The sequence below is a fragment of the Cotesia glomerata genome, linkage group LG2, assembly GCF_020080835.1.
Source record: "Cotesia glomerata isolate CgM1 linkage group LG2, MPM_Cglom_v2.3, whole genome shotgun sequence".
NCBI lineage: Eukaryota > Metazoa > Arthropoda > Insecta > Hymenoptera > Braconidae > Cotesia > Cotesia glomerata.
In genome coordinates, this window is record NC_058159.1 from 13,607,883 (window position 1) to 13,631,080 (window position 23,198).

General features: G+C 38.1%; 1 protein-coding gene across 3 annotated transcripts in view; it reads right to left on the reverse strand.

The window, feature by feature from the left end:
* Positions 1-523: 523 nt before the first annotated feature.
* LOC123259239 (N-acetylglucosamine-6-sulfatase-like) overlaps positions 524-23,198 on the reverse strand; it is an 89,335-nt gene continuing 66,660 nt past the window's right edge. For 2 of the 3 annotated variants that reach the window (XM_044719579.1, XM_044719578.1), the window contains 3 exons: positions 13,375-13,667; positions 818-934; positions 524-742 (listed from right to left, as the gene is read on the reverse strand). In XM_044719579.1, the coding sequence (XP_044575514.1) occupies positions 593-742; positions 818-934; positions 13,375-13,667 (560 nt within the window). In that variant the 3' untranslated portion in view covers positions 524-592. Of the gene's footprint in view, positions 743-817; positions 935-1,120; positions 1,204-13,374; positions 13,668-23,198 lie in introns of those variants that run through there. The other variant, XR_006508194.1, reaches the window with a different exon arrangement.

Sequence of the window (23,198 nt, forward strand, 5' to 3'; positions counted from 1 at the left end):
TTATAAAAGTTGATTATGTATTCGATTTGCATTAGTTGTAGGTATTTCCAGCTTTACTCTTCCAGTAAGTCTCGTAGGTAAACAGGTAGCGTGTTAGTCTTGAAAGCGTCAGGTCCCCGGTTCGATCCCCGCTCACAGTGAATTTTTTTTATTTTTATAGAAATAATTATATATGATTAGATCTGGCCAATTTTCAGGTCTAATTATATATAAGTGATTATATATAACTATATATGATTAGGCAAATTCATTTTTTCCTGGGTTATGTATTATTTACCCTGATTAAAAAGAATTGAAAATCGGTCGCTTCATGTAAATTGTATATCTATATATACAAACAAACAAAAGAATTGAAATTATTGAAAAGAATTCGAATTTCATCATTTTTAATTCTTTTCAATCAATATTTTTAAACAGGAATATACATCAGATTTAATTTATATTTTAGTTCTTATTCATAAATTTTCTTAGTTATTCAATTATTTATATTTATACTACCTGCTATATAAGTTCTGATATTTTCAAATAAAAAAAAAAAAAAATATTAATTTTTCTATTAGTATGGGATTACTAACCATTTCGTTAATTTTTTTTAACTGAGTAAAATGCAGTCAGATCCAAGGCATTTCTTCATGTTATTTAGATGTTTTTGAAACTTATCTTGTTGATGGTTATCGATTTTATATCCAATGTTATTCATTTGATATTGATCTTCATTTAAATTATACGCTTCAATATATTGCTATAAATGATTAAATTTCAATTATTAAAATAGATTCTTATTACGTAAGTATTTCTTTGAATAAAACATATTTACTTCATCATCATCAAAGATACAATATATATTGTTATACCGTTTGGAAAACCTTCTAATACAAGAATAGGTGTTATTAGCAGAATCTTGACACTTGCAAGCCATACTTTTATCGCAGCCCTTGAAAAAATATTTTAGTTACTTCGATAATAAGGTAAAAGCGGGATGTTGAAGTGATAGCATATTAATTCTTATTAAATATTATATTATGATGATCTTCAAAATATTTTTTTTAAAACGCAAATGTTTTCTTTCGTATAGAAATCTGAAAAGCAATTGACTTTGCAGATCATTTCCGGAACTTACCGCTTTTTTTGAGAAAAACGTTCATTTTTAGTGGGAATTTCCGTAACTTAAGTTAAGTTTTAACTTAAGTTAAGAATGTTGATCTAGATTTGTTTTAGCTACAATAAATTTCAGATTTCTTACACGGGAAAAAATTTCTGGGAAAAATTACGATACAACTATTGTAAAGCTGGACTATACTTTTATTACTATTGATTGTCAAATATTTTAAAAGAAAAAATACTATTTATTCATGAAAAAATACGATATTACTATTGTAAAAAGTAAGAGACGAAAATTTCCAGTGCTGCCTCTGTATCTTTCCAATAGAACTATAGCAAATTTTACAATAGTTGAATTGGAATGTTTCTCAATTAATGTGAGTGATGGCCGTGCACAGCTCTAGACTCCGAGTTTATGTAAATGTGAAAGGATGTTGGTCTTAGTTTACCTCGGATAGCGTAGAGGGAGAGTCTCTGGCTGCCAACACAGAGTTCTGGGTTCGAATCCCAGATAGCACGAAAAAGTCGGCTTCTTTTTTCGATTACTGTACAGGTACCAATTATTCCAACCTTCTATCGATCTCCCTCCCTAATATTTCTTTTAAAAAAACCAACTGTGAATTTTTACAATAGTTGAATTGTAAAGTTCACAAACACATATTGTATAATTTGCTCTATAGTATTCGACTTTTTAGAACTCTTGCTAGTCTTATTTGTTGGATAAAATTCACAATAGTAGATCGTAAAAATTACTAAATGAGAAGTATAGTCTACCGTTACTATTTTATTTAGTAAAAATTACAATAGTAAAATAGTAAAAACTCCTTCAATTTTCTTTCCGTGTAGGTTGAAAAGCTCAAAAATAATTTAATTTGAGTATTTTCGAGTGTTTCAGGCTCAAAAAAGCAGGAAGTTCCAGAAATGGCTTGCAAGGTTAACCGCTTTTCAAATTTTTTTGAAATTGGAAAACTGCAATATCTATTAAAGCGTCGTTCGATTTTGTTTTTTCCGGCAAAAGTCGATGCATTTTTCTTAACTTAAAACAATTTGTAAAGTCTTGAGTAGTATGTCACTAAATTTAAAAATTATCTAAAAAAAAAACCATTTTTGAGAAATTTTTAGATAGCTATAACTTCTGAACGCGTCGTTTGATTTTGATTTGCTTGACGGCATTCAACGTAGATTTTTAAAAACAAATATATTTGCATGTTATGACCCAGATTTTACTTTTTGTATTTGAGTATTTTAGTTTATTTTTTATTAATTACTTAAAAATTAATAGAAACAATTATTGTTATTAGTGCGGCGATTATTATTTAATTATTGTATTTATTTAGTTAATAATTTTATATTATTGTTACCGAAGGTATGATTAAATTAAGAAATTAAGCGTGTGAGAAATTATTACAAAGCCGAGCGAATTAATTGTAAAAGAAATTAAAAGATTGGGCAAATTATTCTAAGTTCCGAACAAGATTTAGTATGGAAAATCAACGAATGGATATATAATGAAAGAAATTGCGATTAAAATAATAAAGAATTGTGAATTTGACGAAACGAATGGATAGAAAATGAAGGAAATTACGATTAAAATAATAAAGAATTGAGTTTCGAAAATAAAAACTTAGAATTTGGCGAGACGAATGGATAGAAAATGAAGGAAATTACGATTAAAATAATAAATAATTATTTTTGAATGCTAGTTCGAGGACACCGGACAGGTGTCTAAAACGACCCTTCCGGTTCGTTACAAGAGAGTTAGGGGAAAAATGATAAACGCCAAAATTTGGCTCGATAAGGCAAGCAGTTCTTTCTCGGGAGAATTACTCGGACGAATACTCTTCACCAAGTAATTCTAGAGGATGATACTCTACCTGGAGTCTGACCAAGGCCCAGGTAAGTATCGTGAACCGACCGGATGAAAGTGCTGACTTGACCATGTGGGGGAAATTTGGCCACCGCGTAGCTGGAAAGGGTTGCTTTCCAAGCACCCGAACGGGAATAGGGGTAAGTAGGGCCGGAAAGGGTTGCTTTCCAAGCACCCAAACGGGATTAGGGGTAAGTAGGACCGCGATTGAGGGTGTAACCATCGGTAGGATTACTACTTTGTAAAGGTAGTAGACAGAGTTTAGCCACCAGGTGGCACCGAAAACGGAAAAACAAACGGTGTGTGCGGGTTATGTTCGAATATTGACATAAAGTTTGTACATATTATCACTTAAGCTTTTGATATTTGTTGAAAAGAGTGTTCTAATGTATTGTTTATATTGTTTAATTTGCTTATATTGATTATATCGTTTATTAATATGATCAGGCCAATAAAGAGGTTTCCTTTTTTTTGATTTATTTAAAATGAAGTGTTTTGTTTATATTTTGTTATTAATAATGTGATCCCCGTTTATGACTCTGGACTCCGGCGAGCAAATTTCGAGCCGGGGACTAATTAGTTATTTATATTTTGGAAAACGTGGACGTTACAATGTAGAGACTTGAGTTGATTAGTCAAATAGGTTGAAAGTTATTTAAAAAATACTTGAAAACCAAATTTTTTTTTGTTTTTATATTTTAAATATCTTTGAAACGGCTAAGCCTTCAAAATCTAATCAGATCTAAGTTCCAATGAACATTTCTAAACGCAATTTTTTTTTATTTTAATAGATAATTTTTAGAGCTTAAAAAATGACGTCGATCACCACCAAGAAAGTGAAAGTCGGTTGATTAGTTCGAGAAATAGCGTTGACGGAAAATTCGGAAACAAGTGTTTTTCTAACGTAACTCCGACATTTCTTTTCGGATCGTGTGTGATGTAATGACATAACTAGAAGAGCTCAAAAAACCACTCCGATTCACTCCAAAAGCGTCGTAATCAGTTGATTGGTTCCGAGTTATCGTCGTTGAAAACATTCGGAAATAGTGGATTTTTAAAATTTCTCGAAAATTTTTGGTCTGATCAATTCGTGTTTACTAGTAAATCATAGATTTCAAAAAACTGCGTTGAATGTTGCAAACTGCGTGGAAATCGGTTTATTCATTCGAAAGTAATCGCAGTTTGAAAATTTTAGGAATAGTGTTTGATGAAACTTCTATCAGACTTTTGAGCTCGAAAAGCTCAAAAGCATAGAATAGCTCTTTCAGATCGGAGAGCTCAAAATAACATAAATTGTATTGTTGAGCTCGAAAAGCTCTAAAGCGTCATAAGGACAATTTTAAGCGCCTAGGTTGGAATTAACGGGAAGTTAGTGATGGCCTTTAGAGTCAACCGTTTTCCTAATTCTTAACTTCCCGCTAAGAAAATTGAAAATTAATAAAAATCGGGAAGTTATTGTTTTTATCCCATTTTTCGAAAATTGAGTTTTCATCAGATCTCGACGTTTTGAGGTCCTAGAGAGCTTCCCTGACTATTCCCGCGATGGTGTCTGTCTGTCTGCCTCTCCTGTCCTGTCCTGTCCTGTCTTGTCCTGTCTGTATGTATGTATGTATGTATGTATGTATGTATGTATGTATGTATGTATGTATGTATATTAGTGTGTCATTTTTAGGCGATATTTTTTTTTTTACTGCTATACCAGAAAATCTGGTAGTATATAAGGTAAAAGCCCCAATAGATGATCACGTACCAGTATATGATCATATATTGGGGCTTTTACTTTAGAAAATAAAAAATTATGACGCTGAGCTAAATGTTTTAAGTCCAATAGCGGCTTAGCTCATTAAAAAATTCGATTTCCCATTTAAATAACAGAGGAAAAATTTTTATTTCGATGCGCTTGGTTTTTCGATCTTGTCATTGTGACTGTTTCGACTAATGCCTCAAATATTGACCGCGATCTCCACATACATACTTAGAATTTAATTGTATTAGTCAATATATGTGAGAGTAGTAACTTCGGGTTATTTCGGAGACTATCGTAGCTGCACGTACAACATTATGGCTGTTGCACATGCGCAGAGTAAGAAGCGGGAGAGAAGCCGGCCGGCACGAGGTACGCAGCAGCGTGGGTCGCACACAACAGTTGTGCTGGAACATTTGTACTAGTACAGCCTTCTGTCGTTGCATTCATGACAAAATTGATCTAAATAAATCTATTTGCTTCTATGGCCACAAATAATTTCAAATAACTGAATTTAACATCATATTAATTTATTTCATTGTCTTTATAGTAAATTTAACATCTAAATATTAGTGTATAATTAAAATCAACGGAATAATTGTGGGTGACGCCATCGAGGCAGTCAATTGCGTCGTAGTTAATAATTAAACGGCATCGCGGCCATTGTCCATAGCTTACTTGATTATACGCATTTAAAACATTTAACTTAAATTTTATAGCAAATCATTGCTCAGCTAGTTCCCACACTAGCAAATATACTGACTAGTCTTTGAACTATTAGTATTTATTCATTTTAACGAGTCCCTGTACTAGTAATTATTCATAGCTAGTTCCTACACTAGCAAACATACTAACTAGTCCCCGAACTATTAGTATTTATTCACTTTAACTAGTCCCTGTACTAGTAATTATTCATAGCTAGTTCCTACATTAGCAAACATACTAACTAGTCCCCGAACTATTAGTATTTATCAATCAACTAGTTCTTACACTAGTAATTATCATAGCTGGTTCCCACACCAGCAATTTATTACGGCGGTTGAGCTCACCCCTATTGTGTTCTGCACACAATTTTCATACACACACACACAACTCATTCACATTTATACTGTACAACTTCGAGGAGTTTTTTCCTTCAGCACTTGCTGGGGGTTTTCTCCTCTTGGGGCAATAAAAATTATCATAATTTATCCCCAAATATCGAGTGTAATCATTTACAAAAAATCAACCTACCTAACCTAAATTAAACTTAATAAAATAAAATAAGAATTACGGGAACCACTCAAACTGAGTGTTTTCCGACAAAACATTTGGTGCCTCCTGTGAGGTTTGAAATCGACGAAACCCTGTGTACAAGTGCAACAGTGGATCCAACTGTCCAGTCCACTATCACGCCACCTGGCTGCCACTAGCATCGTTGGACATCAAACATAAAAGATAAGTCTAAAATATTATCACTAATAATAAATATATTATTATTTGATCATTACTTAATCACTCAAATATTATCATTATTTATTTAACATTTATTGTGCAATTCAATTAATTGCGCAGACATTATTTAATTAGTTGGTTGTCATCAGACAATCAATCTATTATTTAGTCAGTGCAATTAATTATTATTCAAATATTATTTGATATTATAATTATTTAAATTAAGTAAGCGTAATTGTAATTAATTGCTTGATATTTATTTAATTAACTGGTCATTATACGTGGCTAGTTTATTATTTAATATTGCGATTGATTATTATTCAATTTTATAACAATTATTATTATCTAAATTCTTATTATTATATAAAATTATCACAAAATGGATAATCCTAACATTTCTATAGAACAAAAGAGAATATTAATCACCACTAAAATTACCAAAGTGTTAAATGAGTTAACGGTCGGGAATATTACTGATGCTGATGCATCCTTACGCCTTGTTAAAATAAAAGAACTATTTGAACAATATGACGTGATCATTGACGAACTTGAAATGACTGAACCAGAGAATGATGAAGTAAATTTAGCAGAGGAAGTAAGGACACTTTATTACAAACTTGTCGGACAAGTAAAAACTTCAAATCAAACTATCAATAATTCACAAAATGATAATTCTAAAGGAAACAATTCAGGCGGTAATAATACAACATTTGAAACACAACGTTTAGCAAAACTTCCAACTACTGATTTACCTAAATTCGACGGAAACTTTGAGAATTGGCTGTCATTTAAAAACACATTTAAGACGCTTATTGATGGACGTAACGATCTCGACAATGTAAATAAATTCATATATCTCCGTGGTTGTTTAACTGGTGCAGCATCCAACAAGCTCTCGCTTTACACTGCTAGTGCCGAAAATTATGAAAAGGCGTGGAAACTTTTAAATGACACTTATCAAAAGGAACGAGCTTTAGTTTTAAAACATTATGACGCCATTTTAAATATCCGTTCAATAACAAACCCTACTACTGAAACTCTCAATAAATTTATAGATGACGCTCGTCAGCATTTAAATGATTTAGAGTCACTCAAAGCAAGTCCAACTGATGCTTTTGTTGTATGCATATTAGAACAAAAATTGCCTATAGACATTAGAGACAAGTGGGAAGAAACCTTTGATGATGATAATACTCTTCTGACCTTTGAACTTTTTAGCAAATTCATAACTAAAACCGCATTCAGACTTAGCACACGCAAACCAGAAAAACACCGTGAAAATGAACACTCCTTTAAACGACGACGTGATGATCGCGCTGGAAACAATCCTAAATTCCAAAAGAATGACATTACAACTAGAACACTAGTGACAACAACCTCTATTGCTTGTCCTTGCTGCAAAAATACACACCCTCTTTATAAATGCCAGAAATTTAACTCATTCTCAGTAGATCAACGCATAAAATTTGTAAAATCAGTCCATTTATGCCCAAATTGCCTTCGCGAACATAAAGGAACTTGCAATTCAATCCGATGTAAAGTCTGTAAGAAGTTTCATCACACTATGTTACATCTTAAGCAATTTAAAAATCCGCAAACAACTCACACCAACAATTTGTCTAGACCTAATAATTCTAAACCTGAAAAAGACATCACTGGAACTACTGACAAAGGATCTACAAGTTGACTATCCGTAAACAACCTTACAACAATTTTGAGAATTCCACGTTTCCAATTAATGATGAGTGCTCTCATCCAAATGCGCGATTCAACTGGTAATTTTATACAAGCTCGTGCTTTACTTGATACCTGTGCAACAGCTAATTTTGTTACTGAAAATTTGACAAATAAATTAAAACTTCCAATGCAGACTTGCTCTATTCCTATAGGTGCAGTCAATGGAATGCAAACATTCTCTAATCATATAATACAAGTAAATTGTAGATCTTTAAACAACAAATATCAAAAGTCTTTATCATTTTTAACAGTTAATAAAATTACAGATTTAAGTCCAAATGAAATTTTTCCACGTGACAAAATACATATACCCAAGAATATAATGCTTGCCGATCCACAATTTCATATATCACGACCTGTAGATGTTCTTATTGGTTCAGGAATCACTCTTTCACTGTTATCAATCGGGCAAATTAACCGTTCACACAAAGACTGTGACTTAATATTGCAAAAAACATAGCTTGGTTGGGTCGTAGCGGGGGGAGTTAACGACAATACAAACAATCAACCGGTATCTTGTCAACTGACTGATTTATCAAATCAATTAACTCGTTTTTGAACAATTGAAGACTTAGGCCCAAAAGGTTCTAGATCTCTAGACGATTCACTATGTGAAAATCATTATCAACTTAATACTACTCGTGATGCAGACGGACGTTATATAGTAAAATTACCCTTCCGTGTTGAAAATATAGAATTTGGAGATTCTAAACATCAAGCTTACCGAAGATTTCTATCTTTACAGAGGAGATTAAATACAGATTCACAGCTTAAAATTGAATATAATAAAGTCATGCAGGAATACATTGACCTTGGTCACATGGTGTATGTCCCGGATGATCATGAATCTGGATATTATATGCCTCATCATTCAATAATTAAAGCTTCCAGCACAACCACCAAGGTGCGCGTTGTATTTGACGCCTCCGCCAAATCTGATAAAGGTATCTCCCTGAATGAAGTCTTACTGACCGGACTCACTGTCCAAGATAATCTCTTAACCATTCTTTTACGTTTCCGTACCTTTATTTATGCCATGACCTCAGATATTGCACAGATGTACCGACAAATCCGTGTCCATTCAAATCACCATAAATTTCAACGAATACTTTACTATCATAATAACACTATTAGTACATTCGAAATGCAACGAGTTACCTTTGGAGTATCCGCGGCTCCGTTTTTAGCTACGCGTATGGTGAATCAACTTGCTAACGATGAGGCTCACAACTTCCCAACTGCTTCTAAAATACTAAAACGAGACTGTTATGTTGACAATCTTTTGACTGGAATAAATTCATTAACTGAAATTTTACACTTGCGCGATGAAATTATTCAATTAGTACGTAAAGGAGGATTTGAACTTAGGCAGTGGGCCTCTAACCATCAACATGCACTTGATAATTTTGATCAAAGAACTCTAGATTTAGACTGCGCTATTAATGACGACCCTATTTCAAAAACATTAGGTATAGTTTGGAACTCAGTAACTGATCAATTTGTTTATACTGTCAACTCAATTGATACATCACGAAAAATAACTAAACGTAACATCTTGTCAGAAATCGCAAAAATTTTTGATCCTATCGGTATCTTAGGTCCAGTAGTTCTTGCCGCGAAAACTATCATACAAGAATGTTGGAAACAAAAAATTCATTGGGATGAAGCGGTACCACAAAAATTGCATTCACGTTGGCGTAAAATTGCAGAACAACTCCCTCACATTGTAGATTTTTCAATTGACCGTAATATTATGATTCCTAACGCGACAGTTATAGAATTACATGGGTTTTGCGACGCTAGTAAAATCGGGTTCGGAGCATGTGTATACATAAGATCAACTAATCAACAGGGGGAAACAATTACTAGACTAGCTTGCTCAAAATCAAGAGTTGCTCCTATTAAAGACATTACTATCCCAAAATTAGAGTTATGTGGGGCACAATTACTTGCGCGGTTATATAAAGACACACTTACAGCCTTTAATTTTACCATATCTAAAACTATATTTTGGTCAGATTCAACTATTGTACTTCAATGGCTTAAACGATCACCCTACTCACTTAAAACTTTTGAAGCCAATCGTGTTAAAGAAATTCAATCTCTCGAAAATAACGTAGAATGGCGACATGTTCGAACTCGGGACAATCCTGCGGATTGCTTATCTAGAGGACAACTTCCGTCTGAGTTTCTAACTAACCAACTGTGGATCGAAGGCCCAACATGGCTAACACAAGACCAAGAAACATGGCCCGTTCTACAACTAGAAGTTCCATCTGAACTTCCCGGTGTTCGAAAAATGACCTGTTTATTACCTTCTATCGATAATTTATTCCAACGTTTTTCAACATACTCAACTCATAAATTCAATGTCATTTTGCTTGCGAATGTTAAAGAATAATACATTTAAACATAAACCTTTGAGCGTAGAAGAAAAAGAACAGACCGAAATTAAAATCTTAAATCTAATTCAAGACGAACAATTTCACTCCGAAATTGAGCAAGTTAAAGAATCGGGAGACACTAAAAATTTACGATTAAGATGTCTTAATCCCTGTATCGACCACAACGGCTTACTGAGAGTCGGTGGACGTTTAAAACATGCGCCCATCTCATTTTCTGAAAGACATCCTGTATTATTACCTTCACGTTATTATGTAACAGACTTAATTATTCGCGAGACACACAAAATTGCATATCATTCGGGTATACAAAGTACACTATCAAATCTTCGTCATCGATTTTGGTTACTGGACGGGAAAAGCCAAGTACGACGAGTTGTTCGAAAATGCATCGACTGTATTAGACATCGTCCCGTAAAATTACATGGAAAAATGGCAGACCTACCCAGTGCCCGAGTCACTGAATCAGCCGCATTTTCTCACGTGGGAGTAGATTATTTTGGACCTCTGTTTATCAAGGAGCGTAAATTTAGAAATCGAACTAAGATAAAGGTTTACGGATGCGTTTTCGTGTGTATGGCCACCAAGGCTGTCCATATCGAGATTGCTAGTGATTTAACAACTGACGGCTTCTTAGGCGCCTTTGGACGATTCATTGGACGCCGGGGGGTCCCTTCTCATGTATACTCGGATAATGGTACTAACTTTGTGGGAGCGAATAATCAATTATTAGAACTTTACTCATTATTTACATCTAAATCCCATCAGGATCTCGTGAATGACTACGCGGTGTGAAAAAACATCATCTGGAAATTTAATCCACCATTATCTCCTCACTTTGGGGGTATCTGGGAGGCGGCCGTAAAATCCTTCAAACATCATTTTAAACGGGTGGTGAAAGATCAGCTTCTCACATTTGAAGAACTAAATTCTCCAACTATACAAATTGAAGCTATACTTAATTCTCGCCCTTTGTGTCAACTATCTAGCGATCCTAATGATCCTATTGCACTAACACCTGCTCATATATTAATTGGACGTCCTCTCACAATGCTGCCTGAAAATGATTTCTCTGATGTTCCAGACAATCGACTCAACGTATGGCAATTTATCACTAAGGCCAGACAGGATTTCTGGAGGCGTTGGTATTTAGAATACCTTCACGAACTGCAAACACGGCAAAAATGGCATTCATCCCAAGGGGAAATCAAGGTCAATCAAATTGTCTTACTCATGGACAAAAATCAACCATGTATGCGGTGGCAGCTGGGGGTGGCCATCGAAATCCATCCTGGGAATGATGGAGTTACACGAGTTGCTTCCATTCGCACATCCCACGGAATATACAAACGAAACGTTACTCTGCTATGTCCATTACCAATTAATCCTTGAGCAGGTGTTAGTGCAATAGGATCATTAGGATCGCTAGATAGTTGACATAAAGGGCGAGAATTAAGTATAGCTTCAATTTGTATAGTTGGAGAATTTAGTTCTTCAAATGTGAGAAGCTGATCTTTCACCACCCGTTTAAAATGATGTTTGAAGGATTTTACGGCCGCCTCCCAGATACCCCCAAAGTGAGGAGATAATGGTGGATTAAATTGCCAGATGATGTTTTTTCACACCGCGTAGTCATTTACGAGATCCTGATGGGATTTAGATGTAAATAATGAGTAAAGTTCTAATAATTGATTATTCGCTCCCACAAAGTTAGTACCATTATCCGAGTATACATGAGAAGGGACTCCCCGGCGTCCAATGAATCGTCCAAAGGCGCCTAAGAAGCTGTCAGTTGTGAAATCACTAGTAATCTCGATATGGACAGCCTTGGTGGCCATACACACGAAAACGCATCCGTAAACCTTTATCTTAGTTCGATTTCTAAATTTACGCTCCTTGATAAACAGAGGTCCAAAATAATCTACTCCCACGTGAGAAAATGCGGCTGATTCAGTGACTCGGGCACTGGGTAGGTCTGCCATTTTTCCATGTAATTTTACGGGACGATGTCTAATACAGTCGATGCATTTTCGAACAACTCGTCGTACTTGGCTTTTCCCGTCCAGTAACCAAAATCGATGACGAAGATTTGATAGTGTACTTTGTATACCCGAATGATATGCAATTTTGTGTGTCTCGCGAATAATTAAGTCTGTTACATAATGACGTGAAGGTAATAATACAGGATGTCTTTCAGAAAATGAGATGGGCGCATGTTTTAAACGTCCACCGACTCTCAGTAAGCCGTTGTGGTCAATAAAGGGATTATGACATCTTAATCGTAAATTTTTAGTGTCTCCCGATTCTTTAACTTGCTCAATTTCGGAGTGAAATTGTTCGTCTTGAATTAGATTTAAGATTTTAATTTCGGTCTGTTATTTTTCTTCTACGCTCAAAGGTTTATGTTTAAATGTATTATTCTTTAACATTCGCAAGCAAAATGACATTGAATTTATGAGTGTTGAGTATGTTGAAAAACGTTGGAATAAATTATCGGTAGAAGCTAATAAACAGGTCATTTTTTGAACACCGGGAAGTTCAGATGGAACTTTTAGTTGTAGAACGGGCCATGTTTCTTGTTCTTGTTTTAGCCATGTTGGGCCTTTACGGCCGCCTCCCAGATTTTGGGCCTAAGTCCAACTCATTTACATTTATACTATACAACTTAGAGGAGTTTTTTCCTTCAGCACTTGCTGGGGGTTTTCTCCTATTGGGGCAATAAAAATTATCATAATTTATCCCCAAATATCGAGTGTAATCATTTACAAAAAATCAACCTACCTAACCTAAATTAAACTTAATAAAATAAAACAAAAATTACGGGAACCACTCAAACTGAGTGTTTTCCGACAAAACAGTGACTATAAATTTGCTGAAAGGATGGCATTTAATCATAATTTCTATTTCTTAAACTAAATGCAAAAACTAAAAACAGTGCGTTATTACAAATACTAGAGTTAGTGCAGCCAGATCGGGGGTAAAAAGTTCTCCTTTCCTAGGCAAAATGACATGGTGCGTAATGTTGAGTGGCGTTATTTTTTACCCACGATCTGACCGCAGCGACCAGAGTATTTGAAATAAAAGCTTACGTATAAATTTAAGTCGAACTCGTTTGCGCAGGTTGTATTGTAATAATTCAAAGATTTCTCTCCTTTGTATTCAATTAGTACCGTTCGATCCTGAGAAATGTTTTTTGATAGTACTGATATTCCATCTGACATTCCATCAATTCCTGCGATTTGTAAAATCGTGTTGAATAGATCAACACTACTCACAGGTGTTGTTACTTGTGAAAATTCTATCCCTGGTCCACGAATCAACAAAGGCACTCGAATATCACTTTCATAAAGCTGCCTTTTATCAAATGGCATGCTAAATTGTCCTATTAGTAACATAAAATTAAAATAGAGAATTAGATCAAATGTATGTGCTTATAAACTACCTGTAATAGAAACTTTTTGCTAATTAAGCCCGGGAAAAAATGATCAGACCTGATCAGACATGAACAGGCATGAGTCTTCAGGCCTGATCAGACATGAAAAATGACCATGCCTGATCAGGCCTGATCAGACATGGTCAGGTCTGAAAGCCCATTGTTACTTTTAATTAATCATTTTGCTTAATTTTATAGATATAGTACTTGATAGAGTCATACGTAATTCTCTATGATGAATTAAAATAAAAAAAAAATTAATGCATATAATTGTACGGCTGTAATACCAGCAGTCACCCATCCAACTACTAACCACGCTTAATGCTATTTAACTTTGCGCGTATTTAATGCTTCAGACATGAACAGGAATGAGCAGACATGGACAGGCATGAACAGGTCTGATCATTTTTTTCCGGGCGTTTATACCTGATCATACCTGTCCATTCATGCTAAGGACCAAATATGCTAAGAAAAAATTTTTGAATATGTTCAGTGTATGTACATTAATTTTGATTAATAAATTTGTAAATTATCAATAAACGGTATATTTTATTATTGAATAAATAAAAGTCTTTTGATTATCATTAAAATCCTACCGTAGGGTGAATTGAATTAACTTTTCTAGGCATGGACAGGCATGAACAGACCTGAGCATATTTAATGCTTCAAACATGAACAGGCATGAACAGGCCTGAGCGTATTTCCCCGCTTCAGACATGAATAGGCCTGATCAGACCTGAGCGTATTTAACCCTTCAGACATGAACAGGCCTGTTCAGACCTGAGCGTATTTGACGCTTCAGACATGAGCAGGCATGGACAGGCATGATCATGTCTAATTTCAGGCCTGATCATACATGAACAAGCATGATCAGATCTAATTTCAGGCCTGATCATACATAAACAGGCATGGTCAGGTCTGATCATTTTTTCCCGGGCATGTGTAAAACAATTAATGTGAGGCACTGGCAGCCTCCATTATTTCATAAGCGTCACGCAATCAGTTAAATCAGTGATAAAGGATAGTTGTAATAATAATTATAATTTCCTCAATAACAACTATTATCACGACGACAGTTATCTTGCTAACGGTTACCATATCCCGATAAAAAAAAATTTCTATAATATATTAAGGGAGGGTGGAGCACAGCGGTCCACTTAAGCTTGTTATTTCTTTTTATGGTTTCTAACCAATAAATTTGTTTATTTTCCATCTATTTCGAATAAATCAGTCGAAATTTTGCAGAAAATCGAAAAAAAAAAATTTTTTTTTCTGGGGCATGATGGCCCACTTCCCAAAAAAAGCATATAAAAAAAAATATTTAACTTCCCGCTAAGAAAATCGAAGATTTTCAAAAATCGGGAAGTTATTGTTTTCACCCCGTTTTGCAAAAATCGAGTTTTCATCAGATCTCGACGTTTTGAGGTCATAGGAAGCGTCCCTGACCACCCCCGCGATGTTGTCACTATGTCTGTATGTATGTATGTATGTATGTATGTATGTATGTATGTATGTATGTATGTGTGTATGTGTGTGTGTGTTTTTTTTTTTTTTAACTTAGGGGGGGGGAATTCCTTTTACGGATTCCAGGCATAGCTGTTCGGCCTGGATATGTGGCGACACGACGCAGCGTCATACTAAAACTCGACGCTAACGCCCCTACCCACTAAACCCTAAACCCCTTTTCTTCTTTCCTCTAATCCTTCATGGAAACTGCCGTCAGGCATTACTTCGTGAGGGGAGGATCTCCCTACTGCTATTCCTTCTGGTGGCTAAGGTGTTATTTTTCCTTCCTTCTAGTTTTTGTCATTTGCCCTTTTTCTTTCAATGGAACGCAGCTCTGTAAGCACTTCGGTGGTAAACGTGCTTGTGGCGTTCCAGGCAGCTTTGGATGACAGCATTTCTTCTATGTAACAGGGTAAATTATCCTTAATCGATAAGTCGCCAGAGATCGATAACTTTTCGACTAGCATTTGAGCGCATCGATCTTCGGGCCTAGAGAGAGAGTAGGAGGGGGTATTTTTGGGGTCGTTATATAGACGAGCCATGCGTGGTGTCCGCAGAAGTAGTAAAGTGTTGGAACGAGTAACATCAAGAAGTCCAAAGAAGGAAGCGAGTATCAACCATAGAGTTTCTTCAACCAAATTTACACAAGGTATTGGACTTTGGTAATGATGAGCCTTGGGGCCATATACCCGGCTCATCAAATACACTACTTCTCATTTTATTTATTCAAGTTTGGATAATTCAATTGTTTAATAATTTTTGCTCAATAATAATTAATTATTTAATTGAATTGATTCGTTAATTGCTGGGAGCGTTCCTCCTGGGGGTTTATACCCGAGGAATGTTCTAGACCTCTTGGGTTTGCAAGTCGTGAATAATTAATTTTATTAATGCAGTTGGTTAATAATTATTAACATCTTGAGATTGGTTTAAATAAATCTATTTTATATTAATTAAATTCTGAACATCGAGAAGGTTCCAATCGACACGACATAGTATTCGGTACCCGAGGTCAAAACGTGCTACGCGGTAACGAACGCCGGCATCCATTTTGAGCGCGCAAATTCCTTGTGAATTTTATTACGCAATAAATTGCAAAATTAACAACTGGATTATTATTACTATTTACAACAATTGAATTATCTTTTATTAAGACTATTTATTATCTTGAATTAAATATTGATATCGTATTAATTTTGGAAACTATTTTATTATTTGGAAAATTAAATATTGAGAAAATTGCGACGAAATTAGAAATTGAAATAACCGTGGATGAATTTCGGAATTTATTTTTACATCAAGATAAAATTGTTGTTAATTAATTATCCAGTCGACAATAACAATAATAATATTTGTCTAGTCGGAAATTCCACGTGGTTGAATCTTATATTGAAATTGAAACCTGTGAAAATTATAATAAGTAAAATTTAATACCATTATTCCGGTAAAATTCTTTGTAAAACTACTTATCAGTGTGAATTACGTCCGAGAAAATTTAGTTAGAATTTTACAAAGAATTATTCTTAAGAATTTATTCAAAATTTAAGAAATAAAATTACGAGTTGAAATTGGAGTAAAATTTTACGTCAATATTGTTCCTAAAATTTTATTTAATGCTGAGTATTAAACTCGTGGTAATTTTAAAATAAATTCAAGCGTCGGTTTTTAGTGTAGATTTTTTTGAGAATTAAATTATTAGTTGTGAAAATTGTTTATGATTTTAATCTCGAGCTAATGACTGAATAATTTCAGTAAGAATTGAACGTTGACTTTTGTGGAGTTTAATTTTGTAATCCAGAAAATAAAAGTAAAGTAGAGTCAGTGTGTGTGTGAGACGCGTGGGTTATGTGTGTGTGAATGCTACCAGCGTTCCTTCGCAAGCGAGCAGTCCGTTTGCGAGGTGTTTCGCTGGCACAGAGCGTGAGGGTCCGGCGGACAGTGCGAATTAGTTAGAAACTGCGGTATAGACGCTCCATAAGAGGGTGCCGTCAGGATTAAGAATTTTGATAGAGCGTGAGGGTCCGGTGGACAGCGCGACGTAAGGATAGTGTGGAGTGTGTGCGTGAGCTGCAGAGGCTTCTTGGCTTACGTTGCAGTCACTAGGCTGTTGCTTCTGTAGCCAGGCGTTGTTGATAAGCCCTCGTACACTGATGTCTTTGTACGAGGTGTCTTGTTGATAAGTCGGAGTCGCCGGTTTTAGCCCGAAATCCTCCGTTAGATATAAGTTGTAGTAGCGACTTTCCGGGGGAAAGCGTGAAGTAATTTAGTTGTAAGTAAATTAGCTGTAAGTGAGCGGTGTACGTGCAAGGGCACGAGTTGTTATCATATTTTGTTGTTAAATAAATACCGGTCATTTTTGTTAAATAAAAATTTATTTCTTTCAGACCACCTTCTTCCACTCTCTCTCCCTGTAGATTATGAGCTCAGCTCTGGTTTCCGGTTCCAGGAACCGAGATACAAAATCCTGGTGGCGCCCTTGTTAATTTAGAATCATTTTTGCTAGGTATTGTTTTATTTCTATTAAATTAATTAAGGGGCCAATGAGCGGAAAAACACCCGTTACATCTACTATTGACTCTGGTGTGATTTTCTTGTTCAGGATCTTCTCTAACTCATCACGGTGTGGGTTAAAACGAAGGCACTCAAAGAAAACGTGCTCCGCATTTTCAGCAACTCTTGGGCAAGACGGACACTCTAGGGAATTATCGTGCTTAAAGCGATGAAGGTACTCCCGGAAACAGCCGTGTCCTGACAACATCTGGGTCAGATAGTAGTTGGCCTCGCCGTGATTCCGGTTAAGCCAAACGTCAATCCTTGGTATAAGTCGATGAGTCCATCTTCCCTTCTCCGCAGCATCCCATAGTTGTTGTCATCTTGCTATACTATGTTGTCGCTCTTCAGTTCTCAGTTCTTCAGCGCTCAGTGTAGATGACTTCTTTCGGTGGTATAAGTTCCGTCTTTCCTCAGCTAGGACTCTAAGAGGCAGAGTTCCAGAAATGACGCACACTGCCTCCTCGGATATTGTGCGGAAGGCGCTTGCAACTCTCAGTGCACTTAATCGGTAGACCGGTCCGGCTTTCCTCCATGATTCTTGGGTCTCCAGCGCGTCTGCCCAAACGGATATTCCATATGTAAGCACTGATGTGACTACTGACAACAGCAATAGTCTCCTGCTCTGCTTCAGGCCTCCAACATTCGGCATCAGTCTTGATAGACTAGTTACCACCGCTGATGCTTTAGCACTTACGTGTTCGACCTGTTGCTTAAAGTTCAGTCGGGCATCCAGCGTCACCCCCAGATATCGGATAAATGGTTGCGATGCGATCTCCTGCTCGCCGACATTCAGCTTGATGTTTTCTACGATCTTTTTGCTGGTGATGAGCACAGCTTCAGTTTTGTGCTTGGCTAACTCCAACTTCATCATCTCCATCTATAAGTTAATCCGGCTAAATGTGATATCGAAGGCCAGATTGATCTCTTCCAAGTGTTTCGCGACAATCACTACCGCTACATCATCGGCATATGTAACAAGTTTCACCTCTGATGGTGATACAATTCTCAGGAGACCATCATATCTGATGTTCCACAGCAAAGGACCCAAAATCGAGCCCTGTGGCACTCCTCCGGTTATTTTGTACTCCCTTGGACCGTTTTTCGTGTCATATTTGAGGACTCTGTCTGTAAAGTAGTTTGTTACCATTCTGCGCAGGTATCCTGGCACTTCTTTATCTTCGAGAGCTCGCATGATGCAGTCCCAGTTAGCGGAATCGAAGGCATTTTTGATCTCCAAGGCAGCTACTAAACAATACTTCTTTCTGCCACGTTCCCATCTTTTTCCAGCGATTGCCTCCTTAGCTGTATCGACCACCAGGTTGATCGCATCCAGCGTTGATCGTCCTTTTCGGAAACCATACTGGCCTTCTGCTAGGAGTGGATCGACGGCTGCTTCTATTCGTTGGTGCATTATACGCTCTAATATCTTACCCGCTGTATTCAGCATGCAGAGTGGTCGGTAGGATGATGGCTCGTCCGGTAGCTTCTTCCCTTTAGGGAGAAGTACAAGTCTTTGCTGTTTCCATCTTCTAGGAAAAATCCCTTCTTTGAGGCACGAATCGTAGGAATCTAAGAATAGATTTGGCCCTGCTTTAATAGCTGCTTTTAATGCAATATTCGGGATTCCATCCAATCCCGGCGCCTTATTATTCCCTACTCGGTTACACGCCTCCATCAGTTCCTCTTCTGTGACAGGTGGAATGTCTTCTCGATTTACTAGCAATGAAGAATAGCCGAACTTACTTTGTCGAGGAAACAGCGTAGAAACTATTCTTTCCAGGAGCTGTGGACACGTAGGTGATGGCATTGGCTGGCGCTTCAGGTGAGTCATGACCACCCTATACGGTCTGCCCCATGGGTCCTTTTCTATGTCATCGACGAGTTCCTTCCAACAGCGTCTTTTGCTATCTTTGATGGCCTTGTTCAGTTCTCGACGGGCCTTTTTGTATTCTGTGACCAGCTCCGCAGAGTTAGGTCATCGGTGGCCACGCTGTGATAATCTTCTCTTCTTGTGACAAGCTGTGCGAAGGGCGTTAATCTGATCATTCCACCAGTGCACCGATGGTCTTTTATTGATGCCACGCTTACGGGGCATGCAGGTGTCGCACGCCTGGGTAATTCTCGTCATTAAGTCCTTCGTCTTCTCTACAGCATTTCCTGTGATGATGGTCGAGTCACTGTCTAAGGCTACTACCAAAGCTTCCGAGTCAAAGTCTTTCACTTTCCATCCAGCTGCATTAGTTTGTCTAGTTGCTCTTTGAGGGTTCCGGCCAGCCGATATTTTCCAAAGTATTGCTCTGTGGTCGCTGGCGGTGTAGGTGTTTAAGACTTCCCAAGAATAGTTTCCTTTCAATAAGCTGCCGCTGACGAATGTGAGGTCTATTATCGAACTAGCCTCTCCCTTGGTATATGTTGGTGTCTCACCAATGTTGAGAAGGACCACGTCCAGCGAGGCCATTGCTTCACGTAATGCCTTGCCTCGCGCATTAGTGTGCTTGCTGTCCCAGTCTACCGCCCAGGAATTGAAGTCCCCTGTTATAGCTACTGGGTAGTATTGCTTTGCGTCTTCGGTCAGTTGATCCAGGAAGTCAGTAAAGTCGGCAATGGAAAGGCTAGGTGGTGCATAGCAACTTTAAAAACGGATGTCGTAAATAGACGTTGCTACAAAGTCGATGCTATCATTGCTCACTATGCTCTGGAAGGGGAGTTTGCCACAGGACCAGATGACAGCCTTGGTGGTGCTGTCAGTTTCCCAAGGTTGGTTATTCAGGTGTCTGTATGGCTCTACTATTAGTACTAAATCAAGCTCTAATTCACGCACGGTCTGCACGAGCAGGTCATGCGCGGCCTCACAGTGATAGAGGTTAAGCTGTAATATCCTCATGTTTGCTTGCTTGTCATTCTCTGGAGTGCCTCTTTGTATACCGGGCACCTGTATGAGCTGGCGTGATGGGCAGCGTTCTCTGCGCTCTTATTTTCCGCGTATAATACACACTTCGCTGGGTTTTTACAGTCCGTAATCTTGTATCCTTCTTGGCCGCATCTGATGCATAGCTTGGATCGATCTGTCTTGCTTCTGCACTGGGATTCGTGGTGCGCGAAATGCCAGCATTTGTAACATTGGGTAGGTTTCCTCGTGGCTCTAATTCGGCAGTTGACCCAGTCAATTCGGATTTTACCGCTTCCTTCTAATATCTTCTGAGCTGCTGCAGCCGGTAGTGTCACGACAGCGGTTTGGGTACCTCTGTAGGCTTTGCGGATTTTGATTGTCTCTGGTGGTATTTCGCAGAGCTCCTTGGTTACCGTATGCAGGGCAGCCTGAATATCCTCCTTTGTTGTGGTGTCATCTAGGTCTCGGATCTCGATGTCTTCTTGTGGCCCTTTGCAGATCACTTTGGCCTCCTTCTTAAGAATGTTTGCGATGGTCTGTTGCAGGCCTTCGCCTTTATCCACGCTCTTCCGCGAAATCGTAATCAGCAAGTCCCCGCTTCTGGTCTTGTAGATCTTGTCCACCGTTGTGCGAACTTGCTCATCAGGGACGTCCTTCTTTATACGACGCAGAATCTCGGCGTATTTTGCTTTCTCGGCCGGGCGGATGATCAGTACGTCAGGTCTGATCCATTTGAGTGGTTTTTTGCGCTAAGGCTCCAGCCTGGGCTTCTTTGAAGGCTCCTTTGGGAGCTGTTCTTTGGCTAGCCTCCGTTTCTCTTTCCTTGTGTGGACATCTTTCCAATCAGTCGCGTCTTTTTTTTCGGCGTTCTGCTTCATCACGTTTTTCGGAGGACTTGGTTTTAAGTCCTTTCTCTTCGTCAATCGTCCATCTATTCCATCTGGGGAGTTTCGGTCCTTCCTCTTGTTAGACTTGTTGGAAGTATGACCTTCATTTTTAGCATCAGATTCACCGTCACCATCGCCTCCGGTGTCCATTGATTCTTCGATCTCCACAGTAAGTTGACTGTTCTTGTGTGTGTGTGTGTGTGTGTGTGTATGTTTTTTCCCTTTTAGGGGGGGGGAATCCTTTTTACGGATTCTAGGCATAGTTGTTTGGCCTGGATATGTGGCGACTCGACGCAGCGTCATACTAAAAACTCGACGCTAACGCCCCTACCCACTAAACCCTAAACCCCTTTCTCTTCTATCCTCTGATCCCCCATGGTACCGCCGTAATGCATTTCTTCGCGGGGGGAGGAATTAGCTGCCGCTCTTCCTTCTGGTGGCTAAGATGTTATTTCTTCCTTCTAGATTCTGTCTTTTGCTTTTTTTCTCTCGATGGAACGCAGCTCTGTAAGCACTTCTGTGGCAAAAGTGTTCGTTGCATTCCAGGCAGCTTCTGAAGACAGCATTGCTTCTACGACTGACTCTGGTTGACTTCTCCTCTTCAAGATCCTCTCCAGCTCCTCACGTTGTGGATTAAAACGCGAGCACTCGAAAAAAACGTGCTCCGCATCTTCAGTGACTCCAGGGCAGGACGGGCACTCCGGAGAATCGTCATGCCTAAAGCGGTGAAGATAAGCCCGAAAACAGCCATGTCCTGACAACATCTGCGTTAGGTAGTAGTTGACCTCTCCGCGTTTCCGGTTCAGCCAAATGTCGATCTTTGGTATGAGACGATGCGTCCATCTACCCTTCTCTGCGGCATCCCACTGAGATTGCCATCGTGCGATGCTGTGCTGTCTTTGTTCCGTTCTGAGTTCTTCTGCGCTCAGTGTTGTTGACCTCTTTCGTTGGTAAAGGTTCCTTCTTTCTTCAGCTAGGACTCTGAGAGGTAGAGTTCCAGAAATTACGCACACTGCTTCCTCAGATATTGTGCGGAAGGCGCAAGCTACTCTTAGGGCACTCAGGCGATATACTGGTCCAGCCTTTCTCCATGCTTCTTGTAATTCTAGCGCATCGGCCCAAATGGATATTCCGTACGTAAGCACTGATGTGACTACAGTTGCCAACAATAGTCTCCTGCTCTGCTTTGGGCCTCCGACGTTAGGCATCAATCGTGCGAGGCTTGCCCTTACTACTGACGCTTTGGCACTGACGTGTTCCACTTGCTGTTTAAAGTTGAGACGGGCATCAAGCATCACTCCCAAATATCGGATATAAGGTTGTGATGTGATTTCTTGTTCGCCGACTCTAAGATTGATGGTCTCTAACACTTTCCTGCTGGTAATAAGCACTGCCTCAGTCTTATGTTTCGCCAGTTGAAGATTCATTGTGTCCATCCACTGGTTTACTTGCTGGAATGCTAGATCAAACATGTGGTGAATCTCGTCCAGGTGTTTAGCGACAATCACTACGGCCACGTCGTCCGCATACGCTACAAGTTTAATATTTCTTGGGATCTTTAGCCTTAGAAGCCCGTCATACATGATATTCCACAGCAGTGGGCCAAGAACAGAGCCCTGCGGAACACCTCCGGTGATTTCGTAC